This window comes from Parasteatoda tepidariorum, chromosome 10 (genome assembly GCF_043381705.1).
Source record: "Parasteatoda tepidariorum isolate YZ-2023 chromosome 10, CAS_Ptep_4.0, whole genome shotgun sequence".
Lineage (NCBI taxonomy): Eukaryota > Metazoa > Arthropoda > Arachnida > Araneae > Theridiidae > Parasteatoda > Parasteatoda tepidariorum.
The window spans coordinates 57899497-57919928 of record NC_092213.1 but is presented as its reverse complement, the minus strand read 5'-3'; the positions used below and the strand labels follow the sequence as shown (position 1 = coordinate 57919928).

At 29.8% G+C, this 20432-nt stretch overlaps 1 protein-coding gene across 1 annotated transcript in view; it reads right to left on the bottom strand.

Moving 5' to 3' along the window:
- LOC107444254 (uncharacterized) overlaps window positions 1-20432 on the bottom strand; it is a 60151-nt gene that overhangs the window by 15099 nt on the left and 24620 nt on the right. The window contains exons 6-13 of the mRNA XM_016058351.4: window positions 20082-20357; window positions 16719-16809; window positions 14417-14523; window positions 14211-14325; window positions 13504-13656; window positions 2838-3152; window positions 1789-2047; window positions 386-527 (exon numbers count right to left, since the gene is read on the bottom strand). Coding sequence (XP_015913837.2) covers window positions 386-527; window positions 1789-2047; window positions 2838-3152; window positions 13504-13656; window positions 14211-14325; window positions 14417-14523; window positions 16719-16809; window positions 20082-20357 — 1458 coding nt within the window. The remainder of the gene's footprint in view (window positions 1-385; window positions 528-1788; window positions 2048-2837; window positions 3153-13503; window positions 13657-14210; window positions 14326-14416; window positions 14524-16718; window positions 16810-20081; window positions 20358-20432) is intronic.

Below are 20432 nucleotides of genomic sequence, written 5' to 3'. Positions count from 1 at the left end.
TCAAAACTTGCATTGCATCGTCGATCATCACGACTGTTGCTATCTTTTTCTCTCAGTTATATGCAGTGTAAAACTCTTTACATTTGGTGGGTTTACCCTAGGGACTATTCTAGTGACCTCAACATAAACAACATATTCAAATTTAACACTTCAAAATCTACAAAAAAAAAGTTTTGTTTGATATCCAAATTTTATGTTACACTTGTTGCTGTCTCTTAGTACTTTACACAGTTTCTGATCAACTAACATTGAATAAGTAATATCATTTTTCGTGTTTTGATTTCGGGTCTAATTCTATAAACTTAACATTCAATTAATCTATCTTTACGTTATTCTGTTACAACGACTAAAAGAAGAAAGAAAAACAATATGAATATCTTCTTACCCTTTCCAAGCTTTCTAATGTGACAGGATCAATCTTCCAAATAGCATTGGACTCCGAACAAGCATATGGTTCATTAGCATACATAATGACATTTACTAAGTCATTATCCGTTAGTTCAGTAGTTTTGAAAAGACTAGCAAACCTAAAATTATTTTTTTTAAAATTTGAGTTAAAAAATATTTGTTTTGATTAAATTAGCAATTAAAGAGGGCTTCGAATCAAACTTTCGAAAAGCCTTAAAAGTGTATTTTATTGTTTCCGTAGATTTTATTATGGAGAAATTTTTTTACCCCTATAGCTAGCTTCTGGGTTAGGAAAAACTCGAAAACAGAGATGTTTCTGTAACTGGGAATCGTTTCTCTTAGGAATGTACCGGACAGCGTAAAAACAATCATATCTTCTACTCGAACTGGTAACGGCCTTTAAAGTTCTCCGCGTCAAGGCGCCGTTAACCATTTAAAATTTCGTTTCGAAACATTTAGAAATGAATTATGTAAAAATATTCGGAATCGCTGCGCAAGCACTGAAATGCTTAGCATTGAAACTTTTTAGTTAAAAAGTGATGCCCATACTTGTGTTGTCAATGTGTTAACCTTGTTCAGTGGGCTGTATGGCCGATTTTGCAAACATCAATTCCTTTCGTCAATACATTTTGTAACATTACGATATTGTATAACGTAATTCCCTCTCCTCTCATGTTTTATTTGTAGATAGACATAAAATATTAATATACTAGCCTTAGAGAATATTTTAAACCTCTGGTTTTGGAAGCCCCAACGACAGAAAAAGAGCAAGATACTCTCACCTTTAGAGATTTTACTAAACGATCAGGGTTGGGAAGATGGCGGAAATCAAGTTGCAAAGAAAATGGCGAACATTCTTTAAAGAGATGTTTACAAAAATTTCGAAAACTGGCGAAATGTATAAATCCTCTTTTAATGGATGAAGTAGATTTCTAAAGCGACTGAAAAAATGTCATATCAGCTAGAGGTTGTTAAACTTTTTTGCATGTTGGTGGTATTTGCATTCCTTTTAGAGGTAGCGCAGCTATACGAGTGTAGCCAACCTCAACAGTTTTTCTCAAATTACTGGGAGCTGTAAACGTTTGCCTGACAGTCCACGGGACGAACATCGATATCGTTCATTTTCGTTTGCTATAACCTCGTAAATGGTCCTGTTATTCAAACGGTATGCCCTCCCCAGTTATTACTTTATGCATAAATTTAAGTCTGTAAAAAAATGACTTTTATTTTTTATCATTTCATAGTTAGTTTTAAAAAGATTTAACGTGTACCGCCCAGAAAATTAAAACAATTTGCATCGAAGTTCAATTTTTTTATCCTTTTTTTCTTTATTTTTTTACGTGCTTTGTCCATAATGGCATATTCTTTTTTGATTATTACCTCTGAAATATCGTTTTGCAAGGATCAGGTACGCCAAGTGTGCCGAACTCATGCGCTACTATCCTGTTGGCTTTCATGTTGATTTGGTATGCGTTGCTTCTCACAAATTTGTTTTGATACGTCGCTTTACCATCTTGTACACCAAATCGGTGCACTAATGCCATTCCATCAAACAGGTGATTGTATTGATCGGGACCGATTTTCAGCAATCCTGATCCGTTTCTGAGAAGAGAGCCTTTCAGCCATTTCGGAATTTCTCCTGCAAGATATTGAACACAAATTAAACGCGTTTATAAAATCATAACTATGAAAGCAGAAACTATTTTCAGATTCAGTTTATAAATTTTAGGTTGTTTAGGTTTATAAGTAACTTTACAGAAAATAAGAGCCATATAAATTGTGACTATTTATGTGAATATATAGAGGAAAAGGTGTAAATATGGGCACCCTCTTTTGATTTTTGGATAAAGTTACTTTCAATTTGAAAATTTCTAGATTTTTATCTTTCATTAACAACTATAACAAGTTTCCTAAATGCGAGAGGGCAAAACAATGATTAACATCAATTATTTCATTTCAAAAACGACGATTTTAAAAATCTTTTAAAAAAGCACCAGAAAAAATGGGGTGTAAATATGGGCCCTCTTCAAAAAAGCCACCAAAAATAGTTTAAAAACAGGATAAAACAATACGAAATGGTAGAGAATTTATTTATTACAGGAAAAAAAATTATTTACAGAAATCGCAAACATAACTGGCTCTTTCACCCCCGGCACAGTGCCCACATTTGGCACATAACGCATCTTACCCACACCTCTCCTCGAGTGTCTTCAGAGAACTTTCCATCACAAAAGCTGCAAGTTGCATTGCTTGAGTCTGGTTTATCCCCACCGTTGAAATTTATTAGATTCGTATCATCATCGCTGTAGATAAGAGGAGGGTCATCGAGTCTGATGAGTCCGATGATGAATCGTATCGTTGCGTGGGTCAAATTTTCTTTTTTTGAAGGCCTTTCGTCTTCACACCCTGCCCTCTGGCCGGTCTCTTACCCCGGGAAAACTCAAGGACGTCTTCTTGAGAGTACTTGTCAAGCGTCTTGGTCAACTGATCCTTGTATGGTAATCCGGTGATGAGGCTGGACCTTGCTGCTTTGCGTCCACGAGTAATGATTATCTTCTTAATGTTGGGAACAGGAGATATGTCGAACGGAGAAATTGCACTTGAAGTTCCCGGGGAACATTGAGGTATTTCAACTGCCTTATCAATTGGCATAACTAGAGCCTGATGAGCTAAACTCCACTGAAGAAAGTTGGTGTAATTATGGGCACCCTTTAAATGGGGGCCCATATTTACACCAACCCCACCTGAAAAGGATGGCCACTATCACAAGTAACCTATATAATGCAGGCGATATTTTAAATTACGAAATCAGACTTAAGTTGTTGTCCTGAATAAGCCGGAATTGGATTTTAGACCCTTAAAATATGGGGAGTTGCCTCAATCTGGAAAATAGCCCCAATAGTTTGGTTAGAAAATCGATCGAAACTTTGTAGTGTTAACTTCACTTTATTCGTATTTCACCTCAAAGATTTGTATTTTTAAATTTTTATTACACAAAAACTATTCAACCGATTCTATTTACACTAGATTTTGTATTTTACCATTTAAATGTCTTCTCTCAAATCAATAAAAAAAATTTATTTCTCTATATTCAAAATTTTTGTAACTATTAATAAATAATTCTTTAAGAACAATTTGCATATAGTCATAACGAATTATATAATTATGTGCAAAATTATTTCTATTCGCTTAAGTTTCCGGCATATGGCAAAATCCAAACTTTTGACCGCTCTCCTACCTAAGCGATTGGGACAAGATTTCCAAGATTGCGACTACCCCTTTTATGTTGAGTGTCTCGAATTCAAATCTGTTTGAAAATATGTACATTTATTAACAAAAAGTCTTTTTCGATTTGTGTCTTATTTCGTAACTTAAAAATATCAACTACATAATTTAATTAACATATTGAAAATTAGACACTCGAACCATTAAAATTACGTTTTAATAAGTGAAAATTCGATTATTAGATCATAACTTATTTAGAATGTTCGTTTTTTTTTTACTTCTTCTTTTCTTTGAGCTCTGTACACTAAACTTCTATTGCGCTTTTAAAACTTAACCATAGTTTTCAACATATATCGCTCATGGGCTGCAATAGAGGCACAACTCAAAAAACACGCATTTTGGACTAAGAACTGGTTGGTGTAAATATGAAAATACACATTCTTTTCAACGCAATACTGGCACAACTCATAATTCAACTTGAAGGTAATCTTCGTTTAAGCAAACTAAAGCATTTCCTATGCATTTTGCTTAGCAATGAAAACTTTAATCCCACTCATCTCAAAATTTGATTTTTTGAGTTGTGCCGCTATTTCAGCCCATGAGCGATATATCTAGTTTTAAAACTGGTTACAGGTAACACTGATATATAGTACGATCAATTAATAAATTAACAAAAACTATAATACAAACTTTTTTTGCAATTTTTATTAAATATTATTGTTTGAGTTTGAAAAAGTTTTATCTTTATAGTTAATTTAAAGATAGGACCATCAACTTTGTGGTATTCTCCTAAATGAAGCAAGGAGATAGAATTTTAGTTTCTACTTGCAACTTTATTACTTTGACATAAAATGGTATTGTGAACAACTTAGTCCCTAGCACGAATTTGTTGAGTTGAGTTGTTAAATGTTTAGGAAACATTGTTATTTGAATGCTTTGAGTACTTTACGTAAACATGAATACTGCCATCTGTAAGTTCCTCCTATGAACTTTTATTTGTATTTCTATAGTCTGAATTAGTTTAAAACACCGTTTTGATACCTAGAGAACGTAATTTTGGCGCATTACAGCACTTATACGATTTTGCTACAATCAGTTCTATTTATCTAGTCTTGTCTTTTAGTTTTATGCAATTTTAACTGACGGAGTTTATTTTGTTAATATCGTGTATGATATTTCTATAGGTTTAGGTAAAAATGCGAGAATAATTTTTTTTTTCAAGTTTTATTTCATTAATTTTTTATACGTTATTTTCTATTGTTAAAATTCCTGCTGTTTTCTTTTTCGTGATATTCTCCCCCTTTTTTTTAAAAAAAAAGTTTTTTTTATAAGATAAAAATATTTTATTCGCAATAATTAAAAAAATATTTAAATGTCCATAATTATAAGGGGACTGATTCCCTGCAAAGGGAATTACTTTAACATTTTAGAGTTAATTGACGCTCATTATTTCTCCCTAATCGAAATCACGTGATCATTGGATAACTACTGATATAATGATTAAATGATTTTACACATTCTTTGTAAAATCGTGTAATCATTGCATCAGTAAGTTGTTTCTCCTCGCTTATGTTTATTTCAACAAATAGCTCACTTTTACGTTTATAATTTAAAAATTTTTAAGAGGAATACTAAATCAAAAAATTCATTACTTTTAACAAAAATAAAATGCTAATATGATGTTAGCTTACACAATATTTTTGAATAAAAATTCAAAATGAATTCGTAAAAGTATTGCCTTTATGATGAAGTCCAAAGTTAATTAGAATGATACTTAGGGTGACGTTTTTCTATGTAGGTTTACTCTGTAGGTCTACGTGGGTTAGTCTTCAAAATGTGTTGCATAGAACTCTCTGTATCTAAATTTGTGCTTGTGACATCTGTTTAATTTAAATTAAAACAGCACGTATGCTTATTTTTTATTGAAGTTAACTGTATTCTTAACGCTGATCTTGGACACAAGCAAATTATCTCACTTAAAAAAAAATGGCTCTGGAAAAAGAAAAGAAGAGAAAAAGAAAGTTATCTTTTCTTTACTTAATTCAATCTGCGAGGGAGTGACGTTTTTTCTCCATAATACCCTTGAAGACAAACCACGTGCCTTTCTTTTCAAGCAAATTCAGCAAGGTCAAGTGACAAATCAAAAAACAAGGTCAACTCTAAGTATAAAACAAATGTTTACAACACAAGTTACCCATTGGTGTTATTTAGTTGCATTAATTTTATCATAATTTTACAGGATTTATTGAATGACATTCATCATCCTAATATTTTTGCATTTTTACGAGCTGGTAGTATTTTTAATTGCATACAAAAGTTTTAACACATCTACTGTTTTATGCACTTTTATAAATATCTTACCCTTTTCGTACATTTTACTCACTTCGTGATTTTTATACTGTACTCATACTTCTTATCTGATTTTATTCATACTTTTTATCTGATTTTATTCATACCTTTTATCTGATTTTATTTAGATCATTTATCTTGTCTTATTTAGTCTAGTGCTGTTTTATCAGTTAAAATTGTGCAAGAATTAAATTTTGTATGCACTTAGGCTTTTAAGCTATTTTACCATATTGTTTGACTCAGAATGTCCTCATTTGGACCTTGTGCCTCTAAACCCTACATTCAATTCAATTAAATTTTATCATAATTTTAATTAAGAGTACAAATAATTTGCAATTTTATTTAATCAATCAAGTTACTTAATCAAAAATGAAGAAAATAGGAGAGAGTTCATCTATACCAAAATATTCGAATTATGGCGGCAAAATATTGGAATCAAAATTTCGGTTAGAGAAAGAATATAGAAACCTATTTTACAATCATACTCATTTTTTTAATTTAATTTTTCCCATATGTAACACATAATGAAATTTTGCATAATTATAAAAATTTTTTCAGTTAAATTATTTCTTTACATAACATAAAAAAAATTGTCTTAAACCATTTCTGATTGCTTTTTGTGTAATCTTTTTAGCTAAACATTTCATATGATTGGATCGTTAATTAAAGAAGAAAATTCACCATAATTATGTAATTTATAATAGTTTTTTATGTATACCTTCCACGGACCAACAGGTAGAATTCCAACCTTTCGAGGCTCTATCAACCCGCCTTTTCCATGGACAGTGCAGGATGTATTGGAGCTTGCGGATGCTGTTTTGAAAGCACACGAGGCCATTTAATTGTCCATGGTCACGATAAAAAAAATGTGAAGGGAGTGAGGATGAGCTTAAGTGAATTATGGAGGTAAAATGTCGACTGACTTGGTTGAAAGACTACTAGTACCATCAAAAACATATCTCGAAGTTGACTCAGAATCCGCAGAAGAAACTCACCCTTTCGAATTCAGTTGAATTATTCATAAACATCAGAATTACACGAGATCGATCGTTGCATCGCTGAATCACGCGCTTACGGTCACGTTAGGCCAAGAAGAAGAGCCGAGAAAGTCTATTACAGATTTAAAAAGTGTAAAGGAGGCTTTTGCTGATGTGTAAAAAAGAAAAGCTCAACCCCGATGGCCAGTGGTGACTGACAAGCCGAAAGAATACGTGATTCTAGCAAGACCGAAAACTACACAGAAAGTATCTCTGAAACTGCCGAGAAGAAGATTCAGGAAAATATTCCTTCGGCTGAACTAGGTACAAGACGCCTTAAGAATATTTCAAAAAATGGAATCCTAATCCAAATTGAGTCCGAAAACGAACTTAAGAATCGAAGCGTCAGCCAAGACTTGGCTTAAAAATTCAGTTGCTCATCACCGATCATTAAGAACCCAGGGATGATTCTTTACGAGAGTGATTCTAGATATTGATTGAATCACTAATCAGGAGAAAAATATGCGATTCCCTAGTGGGCATAATTGGCATACTAGGAGGGCATAATTTTTAGGAACCAGCAGCCCGTAAATATTCAAATTTTCTAGCTTTTTTTTAAATAAATAAAAATGAAAGAAAGAAAAATAAACGCAGGTTAAATTTTACTAAAATATAAGGCACCAACAATGATTTTTAAGACTTCCTGTCAACCGGGATTGGTCGAACCCTGCTATCACAAATGATAATTTTTCTCTATTCCATAAAATATTTTTTTAGCGCTTATTTGTTGCTATTTTTACACTTATTTTTTTATAACTTATTTATTTTTTCAATATAATAACGTTATTTTAAATGTTAATATTTTGTAAAACTGATGTGTGAAGTTGAAATGATTTACAAATTTTTTTTAAAATTCGAAATATACTTTTTTGCTTAAAAATGGACGTTTTTATTAGAGAGATGGCAGAGACAAGTGTGTTTTCTAATTATGGCCTTCGATTTAAACAATACTATTTAAAAAAAAAAAAAAAAAAATTGAATTCTTAACTGAGCTTAGTTACAAGTCGAATTGTGTCATAAATGCCCTCCAGTCTGTATTAAAATAGCTTAAAAATTCTAATAGTACCCCAGTTAATAAAATAATCATCGCAAATTCTACCACAAAATTTTACTGCATATTTCTTGTTCCCGTAGGTTGGAGCGCATGCCAAAAATTTTAAAAAATTCTGAAATTTAATTCTTTTTCATAATAAATTAAAAGAAATAAGAAAATATTGCTAGTTTTAATCTTTTCAGTAGTGTATTTTTCTTATTTTTTGCTCCATAGAAGAGATTAGATAAATAGAATAAGAATTGATAAGATAAGAACCTAGAGAGAACAGGATTAACAAAAACTGAAAAAAAGAATAAAAGTTGATATGATAAGAAACTAAATTACCTATAAAATTGATTTGAAAAAAAGAAAGAAAATAAATTGTTGTGTAAAATTAATATTTCTTTCAGAAAATTTAAGAATAAGGTATACATATAGTATTTCAAAATAAAATTGTTGAAAATAAATTCATCACGGTTTCCAAAAAGAAATATCAAATAAGAATTGATCAGATAAAAACCTAGTGATTATATAATGAATTCTAACAAAAAGAGAAAAAATTAATAAAAATTTATACGATAAAAACCTAAACTATATATGAAATTGATTTTAGCAAAAAATATATCTATAAATTGTAAGTGCAAAATAAATATTGTTTTCCGAAAGTTTAAGATATACATAAAGTAATTCGAAATAAAATTGTTTAAAATAAATTGAAAACGTTTACCAAGAAGAAGTAAGAAAAGTCTATTGAGAATTGATCAGATAAAAACCTAGAGAGTACAAAATTAATATTAACAAAACGAGGGAAAAAGAATAAAAATTGATATAACAACCTTAAGTACATATAAAATTGATTTTAATGAAAAGGAAAAAAGAAATTGCAGTGTAAAATAAAGGTTTTCATAAAATTTAATAATAAGGTACACATAAGGCGAAATGAAATTGTTGAAAATAAATTAAGCAAGTCTTCCAAGAAGAAAAAAGAAAAATCGAATATCTATAGTATAAAATTAATTCTAACAAAAAGATTAAAAAAAAAGAATAAAAATTGATTTGATAAGAACCTAATGTACATATAAAATTGATTTAAAAAAAGAAAAGGAATTGTATTGTAAAATAAATATTGTTTTCATTTACTTTTCGAATAAGATATATACTTAGTGTAATTCAAAATGAAATTGTTGAAAATAAATTAAACATGTTTTTTAAACGCTGCTGATGGAATTTTTTTTAAATTTTTTTTTTTATTAAAACTAAAGAACAAGAGCTCCATCAATTTTCTTTTGTGCGGAAAAAAAGAAAAAAAATTTCTCAAGAAAAAAATAAGAAAACAGTGTTCTTCAGCAACGATCGCCGGCTGCAATTGACACACACAAAAAAAAACCCCTCAACCATGTGACTTAGTTCTCGTGTTGTTAGTTCATGGCCGCAAAATCCACTGAAAGTTCAGAGTAGCGGATTTTTTTCAAAATCGATGTTAGTGAAATATTGTATTTACCTTTTATTTCTCCTTCAATAGGAGAGGATGATTCCTCGGTACAAGATCTCAAAAAAGGAATATACAAACTTGCTGGTTTGCCTTCCATGCTTTACGATGGTTGAGTGACGCAGCCCTTTCTGAGGCGAAAATTGTCAACAATGTATAGATGTCGCTACGAGCAAGGGATACTTAAAAAGGATGATATAATATAATATGTGATCTGCGTTAAGTACATGCAAGCAAACCTCACGTGCATTATTGATAAAAAAAAGCTTTGTGGAAAAAAATAAGAAAAAGCAACAAATCTTTCTAAATGGTATCAAAGTTATCTCCAACATTTGTGATTGAAACAAAAGGCGTCTTTTTTTTTATTTTGATTTTTTTTTCTTACTTTATTTCATTTTCTTCTCATTTATAGTTTAAGAGAGTGTTGTATAGTCTTGTTAGTATTAAAATTGAAGAATATTTTTTAAAAAATGTGTCATTAATACCCGCACATTCAATTTTAAAACATGTAGACTAAATTTAAATAATATATTATCAAAGACAGGTTGCCCATATGTAACACATGGAAAAGGTTCATATGATATTATGGTTCCCAAAAAGTTTTTCCAGGAATCTCAGGATTTCGTAAAAAAGTTATACAGGTTCCGCCTCATAATTTAAGCCTTTTTTTTTTATAGTGATGATTTCTGAAACCTGTAACTTAATATCCTATCAATAATTCTTTATTTATTTAGTTTCGGTTGTTTGCTGTTATTTTTTAGAATTATTTAACACTAGATTGCCTAAGGAAGTCATTTTGACTGGTTTTAATTTCAATTAGAAAAACAATGATGTATATAATGACACAATTTCTTAGAATTTTGTGACTTTTTGTGCAACATATAATTTTTTTAATTGTTAATATTTACTAATAACTTGTTGTATAACTGTAAATAATATAAAAAATGTTAAAAATTAATTTTAAACAAATTTATTTACGCATTCACAATCCAGTCATTTTGACTGCTTTTGGGAAAAATAGGTATATACTAATTTTCCGTCTTTCTAGTGTTAAGCCGTTGAAAAAATAAATAGCATAAGTTAAAAGGAAATCTGGAGAAATTTTTTAATAATATATTGAACGAACTATGTAAAGGCTATGCATTTATAAAAAATTGGATTAATATTCCCTATCGAACTTATCAATTCATGACAAAATAACTAAATTCAACAATGGCAAAATATGTCGCCCTAATTATAATTTTCAGAGAGTGTATTTTTTTCCCCTTCGTTTTAGCAAAAGCTTGATTAAGCCTATTTAATTCATTTTAAGCTTACATGTTTTTTTAAAAACATAAATTAATTAATAAATTAAATAAATTCAGAATTAAACTAGATGACCAAACCTACGAATTCAACTGACATGAAATCTAATTTTAAGTTTTAATCTTAATCATCGAATTCTCAAAAATTAAAACCTCATTTTAATTTTTGATAATTCGATCAAAATATTTTATTCTTCACATTAAATGTTTTCAAAACATTTATAGTTTTTCTTTGGTTACACAATACCTAAGGAAATTTTTATGAATTTGGTTTCCACCAAAAGCAGGTTGAACATTTCAGGTTGTAACGCCAATGTTTTTTTTAAATCGCTGTATTTGAGAATTCAATATTTTATACTTATAACGTAAATTAAACAAAAAATTAGCTTTTTCCATTTTTTGGGGTTCATATTAAATACTGCAGGTGAATATTAAACTCTGATTAATCCTACATTCAATAGATTTTTTTTAAAAAAAATATGTTAAAAAAATGATAATTCTAAAAATAAAAAAAAAATTAAAGGTGAATAAATTTAAATTTTTTAAATTCTTTCATGTTTTTTGATGTATTACTTTCTATTAAACAATTATAAACTCATAATTGCCAACATATGTACAGGCTCTGGGACAGATTTAGCAAAGTGACAATAAAACAATAATTCAAGTGGGGAGAATTCTCTGAAAATTCAGCTACTTCACCAATAAAAGCATACTGCATAACTAGTAAACCTACGTACATATGTTTAAATTATCGAGTTATCATACTATCTATAATGCTATGATACTTCCTATATATCATCATTTTTGAAACAGACAAGACAACAACGTCAATTTGTCATGATTATTAAAACAATTTTATTTTATTTGTCTTTGAAACTTTAAAAACAATACTTATACTTTAACACATAAATGTTGCTACCTATTAAAAAAAATTCCTTGATGACCATACAAGTTGGCAACTACATAAGTTACTATTAAACTTTAAAATATTATAGTTTAATGTCACATCAGTCGATGCGTATTTTTTTCATCCCAAATTACTTCTTAATACATTGTGGTGCATTTTTTAATAATTTAAAGTTAAGTTTATTTTAGCACTCACTACATATCTTAACGGTGTTGTTTTACGAGCCTGAGGTAGGTATCTTAGCGATCATCATGCTCTTTATTTTGTTGTCTCAGTTCGTAATGAGCGAATGAGTATCAGATTGTTCGAACCTAGCGAAATGAGTCTTAGATTGTTCGAACCTAGCGAAATGAGTCTCAGATTGTTACATCACGTGAATATGCGAGTTTGTGTTTGGTTTAGCAATTCTGTTGTCTTAAAGGTACTTAAACTGCTTACTTTTTATCAAAGTTAACTTCTATATACGAATGTTATAATATCCTACGACTGAGGAATATTTGTCCCCATTCTATCTCATGTTAAACTTTATAATTTGGTTTTTTGGTGAAATAAATTTGAATTAAAAGAATTTTTATTACCGCAAAAATAATATTTTGTACATGGTAATTCAAAATGAATATAGTGATTACAAACAGCTATAACTATTTAATGAAAAATTATTTATTGATAAGATTGACATAGAATGGAGATGGAACTTTAAAATTTCTTTACGTAAGGCGTAGTGAAGCGGAATCCTGCGCATGCGCGAGTTCATTAGTGAAAATGGCGAGTCCCGTGCAGAAAGCATTCTACTTGTTAGAATTTAACAATTGTCATTCTATTATCACCGAGCAGAGAGGCTTGACTCCCTGCGATTTCTATCTATGGGGTTATGTGCTTCCCATGTCTAAAAAAACAATTGAAGAACTCAAAGAACGCATTTGTAATGCGCTTGCGTGGGTGACTGTACAAATGGTTCAGAATGTATGGCTTGAAATAGACTACCGACCAAGGGAAGTCACATAGAAAATCTGTGACGCACGTTTACAAAATTTTGAAGTTCCTTCTACATTCTGTGTTAATTTTATCGCTAAATTCTTTTTCATTAAGTAGTTATAGCCGTTTATAATCGCTATATTCATCGTAAGTTAGCCTGTATTTTAAAGGTCAGATCAACTTAAATCAATTGCTAATGTTTTCAAGAGTAGGTGGCATTAAAAAAAATTCTGGTTACTTTTTACAGTTTCCATTGTAACTTCTTATCCGTAAGAAATATTCTAAAGCAAAAGAGTAGATGTTGGAAGTAATGAAGGACTATTTATAAAGATAATGGATCGTTGGATCGCGTTGTTTCAAAACGTTAACAAAATTTTAAATTATGAAAATTTCTAGGCGAAATTGTAAGATAGAAAGTTGCAATTTATTATTTAAATTGTTATTTTATTTATTTATTTATCTATTTACAAACGGTGTCCATTGTCTTGGCACAAGTGCTGCTGATACCTTTTACTAGTTATTTAACGGACAGTATATATTTCAATTTATACTCTTAGAATTGTATACATACCTATAGTTTTAACGTATGTAGCACTCAGTACATAGTATGATTTATAACGAAAAAAACATTTCATTTATGCAATTTATTTTCCTCTTTCTTCAAAAAAATAAAAATTCAGTTGGCCAGATAGTACAGATAATTACAGATTTATAAAAAATAGTACAAAATTACAAACACTAATTGAAGCTTTGTTAAAATTTTCATTTGATTCTTTAGCTAGGAATGAATGTTCCATGGAAATCTGCAGGTACTGATGATTTTGTAATAAAAGTAACTCTCCCAATTTCTTCCATTGTTTTAGCATTCAATACTAGCAAAGATACCTTGTTTTTATCATCAGTATATAATAACGATGCCAGTACGACTCCTAAAAAGAGAAGAAAAAAAAGGATTTACTGTATATTTGATGGAAAATTCATGAATCTATATTTTCTTTATTAGTTTTAATATTTATTCATTTGACAAGTTTAACAATAATAAAATTAAATTTTTTTTTAATCTGCGTCTAGTTTAAACTTTAATTTGAATGCTTTAAATGTTTTACCACATGCATAGATAGCGCAATAGGCGAAGTCATAGTAGGAGTTATTTATGTGGTTAAAAATATTGGAGGTCTTTAGAACCATTTTTTTTTTTTCATTTCCAATGGATTCTCTTTTTAAGCGAAACTGTGTTTAATCAAATCATCTATAGCAGTGGTATAATAAGCAAATAAGTAAATAATCTAAAATATAAACAATCACTTCAGAGGGCCGCTGCAAAATTATCAAACGTTGACCAGTCCACGATAAAAAAAGGTTTGATAATCACTGATCTAAAGTACGTAATGCAGCTTACATTAGTGCAGTATAAGCGATACCTCATCCTAAGCCATTAAACTCCACTTTTAATATCGTAATATATAACGTAATTAACGTTCACCTGAATCTTCCTCATCAGCTGAAGAGTTTGGATTAGGTATGAATATAGGTTCTGAGGGTACAGTTCCATTTTCGTTCCAATGTTTCACGCTGTTATTTGCTGTGTCTACTTTGATCTAAAATGAAAAAAATTTTTTATTCTAAGTTAGTAATGAGCAATAAAACGTTTTCTGTCGCTACGCTAATTGAAAACGATTTGTAACATACCAAACATCTTCTTAATTTGTCCCTCTGTGCTATGGCATAGAAAAAGTTGTATTTCTTGCCGTTGAAATTCTGATAGTTTATTCTTGGTAGTTCAGGAAACCATGTTTCTAAAACAAAAAAATGTGTTTGAAATTTCGCAATTATTTAGCATAATTTTCGTCATAACGTTTGAAATGAAGTGTTAATTAAAAAAAGTAAATTATCAATAAAACTATATTGACCAAAACTGCGAAATTAAAAGAAATGTAGTACCAACATAGTTAACTGGGCTAAAACGATTCATTTCAAAATTTTTTATTTTTTTATTTATTACCTTTTGCACTGTGTTTGCGTTATTAGATTAAGAAAAACATGTCTTTAGAAATTCATCTCTTAAAAATACAGATTAACTATATTCAGTAACATTTGACATTGCTCGAGGTGATTTGGCAGTCAAAAAGTACCATAATCGACAATTTTTTCCGGTACTTATTCCTTTCGGTGGGTCGTAAAAAATCTATTTCTACAGTACCTATAGTAGGTATCTTTGTTTCAACATTAGTATATTTAGTACCCAATAAAAAAAGCGCGAACTAACATAATACCAATAGTACTTATTACAAAAATTAATTATCATTGGCATCAATAACTAATACGGCGATTTTTTACGTTTCTCTTAGTCTTAGACGAATGAAAACCTTTCGCCATTAATTTTTTTTAGCACAATGTTAATTATTTTTCTAAATTTCAATTTGTACCAATTCCAAACTTTTTAAGCATCATTGGCGTCAATTGCAATAAAGCAATTTTACACGGTTCTCATAAACGGATAAGTACATTTTCCCCATTTAAATTAATAATTTAAAATGAAACTTATTTTTTAGGTACTGTGGCCATAAGGTTTGTTCTGTATTCTGTCGTATCAACGTAAGCGACGTAATCAACGTAAGCGACAAAAATTCAAAATTGAGATTTTTACTTGGCATCTTTGTATGGTAAGGTACATATTGCAAAAACAAAATAAATAAATAAATTTTATTTCAGCAGTTTTTTGAAATTGTTTTTTAGCGTTTATAGCTTTAGCAACAGAAGGAAAATAGTTGTCAAGCCACTTTTCTCGGAATCTATTGTGAAGCACTTGCATTATTTTTTCAGTTGCACGGCAATATTATTGTGCCTTAATTTAGTAATGCTTATTCATTAATGGTACCCAATAAATCTTTTTTTTTTTTGTATGGTCCCTGCAGCTTCAACCTATCATATAATGAGTTAGAAGTTCAACTTACTAAAAAGAAAAATATGCGAACATTATATTTGAACTTGTGATTTTCAAAATTTACCAAAATTTTATTTTATTAAATCTTATTGAATTACCATTAAAGCTTATAGAGGCACGCTTTAAGGCGTATGTATCTATAGGATACCTGCAAGTGACGTAGTGGGGCTACCTCGATCCTGATTGGTTGTTGAAACGTGGCATATGTTTACGTTTATACTGTTTTTTCATTCCATGTTCAATCACAAAAATTTCAATTCTCTCACCATATATTTCTTACTTAACGCAAAGGCAACCATGATGCCCTTGTCGTACATAAACTAATTCTGCACCTAAGTTTTCAGGTACACAAAACTAAAATATATTATCAGGGTTACAATAAAATGCATAAACAAATAAATCTAAATTAAGAAAAAGACGTAAAATAATCAGAAAAAAAAATTGCCCGATCTTTAAAACATCGAAGTTAAATTAAATCACCCCAGTTCAATCCTCTTTATCATTTCAATGTTCTTCTGTTGAATAAAGAGGAAAATGTGAATGAATAAAGACTATCTCTCAAAACATCAAAAAGTATAATTTAGTGCTGCCATCTATATTTATTAGGAACAAAAAATCCTTTTTTCACCGTGAAGGTTTATTTGTGCAGACTTCAATATCGACCAAATTAAGTAAACTTCTTTAAAACATTTTGAATTAAAAGATTATAGTTATTAAAATTAAAAGGAAAATTATCATTGACATTAATAGAAAAAAAGATCAGGACTATAATCATCCTTATGAGCTAAAACTTAGTTTAGGAAAACTATGTGACGTGAATAAACTTTGTAATAGTTTGTTCATGAATAAAAAGATTTATTATGATTGTTTCAAGAAATAGTATTAATATATTTAATAACAATTTAAAATAGAATAAAATTAGCCAACTTCTTCAAATTTAGTCAGCAATAGTGGAATAAATTACATTACATTTTGTATATTTTTACAGTAAGCAAGTTTTTTTTGTACAACTTCCAAATTTTTATTATCAGCCACAAAACAACTTACCTGCTAGAATCTCAGGTGTACAAAAAATTGAGCCATCCTTTTGTACAACAGCTGTAGCTTTTGAATTGCACAATTTTATTAAATTTTTATCCTACAAAGTTAAAGAACATCTGTTATGAATACAGAAACTACCCTAATATATACGCATCTGTAAACTGGCAAGCATATATGTAAATTATTTATCAAAATTTACATTTTCTTCAATTACAGTTATTAATAAAACTTAAAAACAGCCTTGCGATGCAGATTCAAACTTAATAATATGTGCTTCTGTCTTATTTGTCAGGAAATTGATTTTATTAGGTTTATGTTTTTTGGCGAAAAAACTATAACAAGGCCATATTGTGCCTAATAATAGGTCAATATTGAGAATCTGGACAGGAAATTTGAAAAACACAGAAAAATCAATTTTATAAAGTATCATCTTTACATTCTTAAATCCATTTATTATTTTCAAGTCATAAGTTTAATTTTGAACGGGTAACGAGCAGGCCGTCAATTTTTTGCCACCATATACAACTAACATTAAAAATCCTCAAATGGATAGGTTTATATTTCAAGATATAAAAAAGGTTAATATATTTAAGATATGTATTTTTCTGGGCTAGTACTGGGTAATTTAATGATCTTTCCATATTTCTTATGTCTGGAAATTTTTTTTCTCCATTATTAATTCTTAGCAATAATTTACAGCATATGTTATCTGCAATTCTCAGTTTTGTTTCAAGCTGGAATTGTTTAAATTTTCACCTAGAAGGTTGCATTAGAATTCTCAATTTTTTTTTCCCGATTGTACATTTGATTACTCTAAATATCTTTTGAAATTTTAAAACAACAAATTGGAAGTGTTCGTTTAACTTTCAAAAAAACATTTGAATTCCTTAAAGACATATTTAATAGAAAATGAAACTTAATGCAATGTTTTTCTCTCATTTTTAAAGTTTCAACTATAAGAGTTAAAAACAAATTAGATAATGAATAAAAAAAACCACAAAATTCTAATATCTATAAATCCTCCCTCTGGTACAAAGCTCAGGACATATCAGAAAGTTAAATATATATGCTCAAAAGTGGACACGCAATTATTTATATTATATTTGAGATTCACGAAATTTCGTTTTGAAGAAATGGCGAAATATTAATTCCATTGGTCTAGGCTGCATGTGAATTTGTGAACTTGCTTCGAATTTTTCAATTTTTATTATTTTCGCTTTTGTGCTGTGAAATAGATATTTGCGATATGTCCTGAAAATTAGAGGACAAAAGAAACCGAACTTGGAACCAGCGGTATGCTGGTTCAAAGTTAAAACGACACTTCTGTTCTCACTTCCCATTCAAATAACATGAGAAGTGAGTGCAGAAGTGTCATTTTAACTCTGAACCAGCGATACGATTGTTAATCACATGCTTAAATAGCTCAATGATTTAGAACTTTTTTGAAGGTTGTAATCAAAAAATCTAAGTTTAATATTTACAATTTTGACTGCATGAAAAATTTTATTTCTTGAAAAGCCGCCATGAGCAGAGATGCCAATGGCAGAGATGCCAACTTGCTCCACTTTGTGTAAAATTGGTTTTTAATCGTAGGAAAATTTATGTTTTATAGATGATTTTTAATTTAACAAATTTGATTGATAATTTATTTTCCCACCTCTACATATAAATGATTCTATTATTCAAATAAAACGCAACTTTATATAAATTCTCGTGTCGAGCCTCCGTAAGTGTTAGCAAAAATAACTGAATTTCTGCATGTTTTAATACTTTACCACTTTATAAGAATGTTTGCAGAAAGCGAACTAATTAGCATCCATTGAATAGTTGTTCAGTGTTTATTTCTGCCGCTTGACACGTGCAGACGTAAGAAAAATGTTGACAAATGTTTATATTTCAGACTTATTAACAGTCACGACGTTGAACAGCCGACTCAATTTTAAGTTAGCAATTACCACTGTTCTCCGTAGCGTTGTAATTTTGAACCAAAGCCAGAAGATAAGGGAATTCCTGGATCAAGTATTGAGAGAAATTTTCCTTCGTGGAGGACTTTCTTGATGTAACTATCTAAGCCAGTGGAAAAACTTAACCAGTTTTCAAATTTAAAGAGTGAATTTTAAGAGCTGTAGTAATGTGTGGAATTCTCGCAATATAGAAAAATGTGAACGATTTCAGACCTATTAAATTTCACTTCAATAATATTTTGCTGTAATTTGGTTACGATTAAAAAATGTGGGATTAACGTAAAGGGGAGCCATCCTTCCCATAAGCCCTTCTAAGCAATTCGGATTTCATCATATGTTTATTCATTTAAATTTCAAAGAATTGTGGATTGGATTTACATTTTATCATAGATATCATAACTCACTAAATCTGATTACTCGCCTTCTTTATATTATACTAAACTACGGGATTGTTCTTTCTTTATGTAAACTTCTTCAGGTCACAGTCTTTTTGTTTTTGTTCGATTTTTTTTTATCGGATCTTATGATCTCTTTATCGAATTATTTAGGGTTAATTTGACATCTTAAATTCATCATCAATTCTTGAAAATACTCTGAATAATCAACTTTAACAACTGGTTGAACTATTAAGATCTAAATTTTTCAGATTGCGCTTACTTTCCATATTTTGAAAGTTGCATATGCATTCGCCAGTATCTGTCGAGGGAATATCATTGTAAAGCATTTTCGTGTCTGATTTTATAACTTAACTCATCATTTCAGATTTCACCCTTTACCTATATTGCGTCTGCCGCGTTCACATGTCAAGGTAACCCGTCTCCAAATCGGCCACACTCTGTTGACTTATCTTCATTTGCTATTTGGAGACTTTAAACCCCAATGGAGAACTGTTCATCATATTTTAATAATTTGCTCATGTTTTAATCGTCATGGTCTTACCTTTTTCGGTAGTTCTATTTTATCTCTGGAGGATTTATTAGGTGCTTCCCATCATCCTAACATTTTTTCGTTTCTACGCGCAATTTGTCTTTTATACTGAATTGTTTTATCCTATTTACAATTTTATATAATATAAAGCATTTTAAAATGCAACTGTTTTGTTATGTTTTTCCGTGTTTACATTTTATCTGGTTTTACTCTCGTTTGAATATTTTTGTTACGTCGTGTACAGTTTTACAAATTTTATTATTTTATAAATTACGAAAATTTATAAATTTGTTGTTTCTTAGTAATAAAAAAATTGTAGTATACATTTTAATAATCGATTAATTTTTAAACCGTTTTTTGACCCAGCATTCCCTTTTGCGGACCTTGTGCCCTTAAATCCTATATCCAATCAATCACAATCAATAGATAGAGAAATACCTGAGTTTATGGTGCCACATAAAAGAAATTTATATACTACCTTTTCGGTATCATCTACGTCTAAAGGTAAGACGTATCGTGCTGTACGAGTTTTAAAATTATTGACACTATCGTTCTGTAAATTTTCAAACATCTCTTCTAGAGCTTTCACGTATAGAGCCTGAATAATTTCGCCACTTTCATATGTGCACAAGTCTACAATTAAATGACCATCCTCTTCATAGGCATTGATGTGATGAAACATATAAAAAGCTTTTGCTGCATACTGAGTCTTCAATAGTTTGCCGTCAGATTTACGAACAACGTGAAAAAGAGCCTGTGAAAAAGATTTATTGATGTCAATGACCATCTAAAGCTTCCTGACTCAATATATTATTTTCAAGTCATAAGT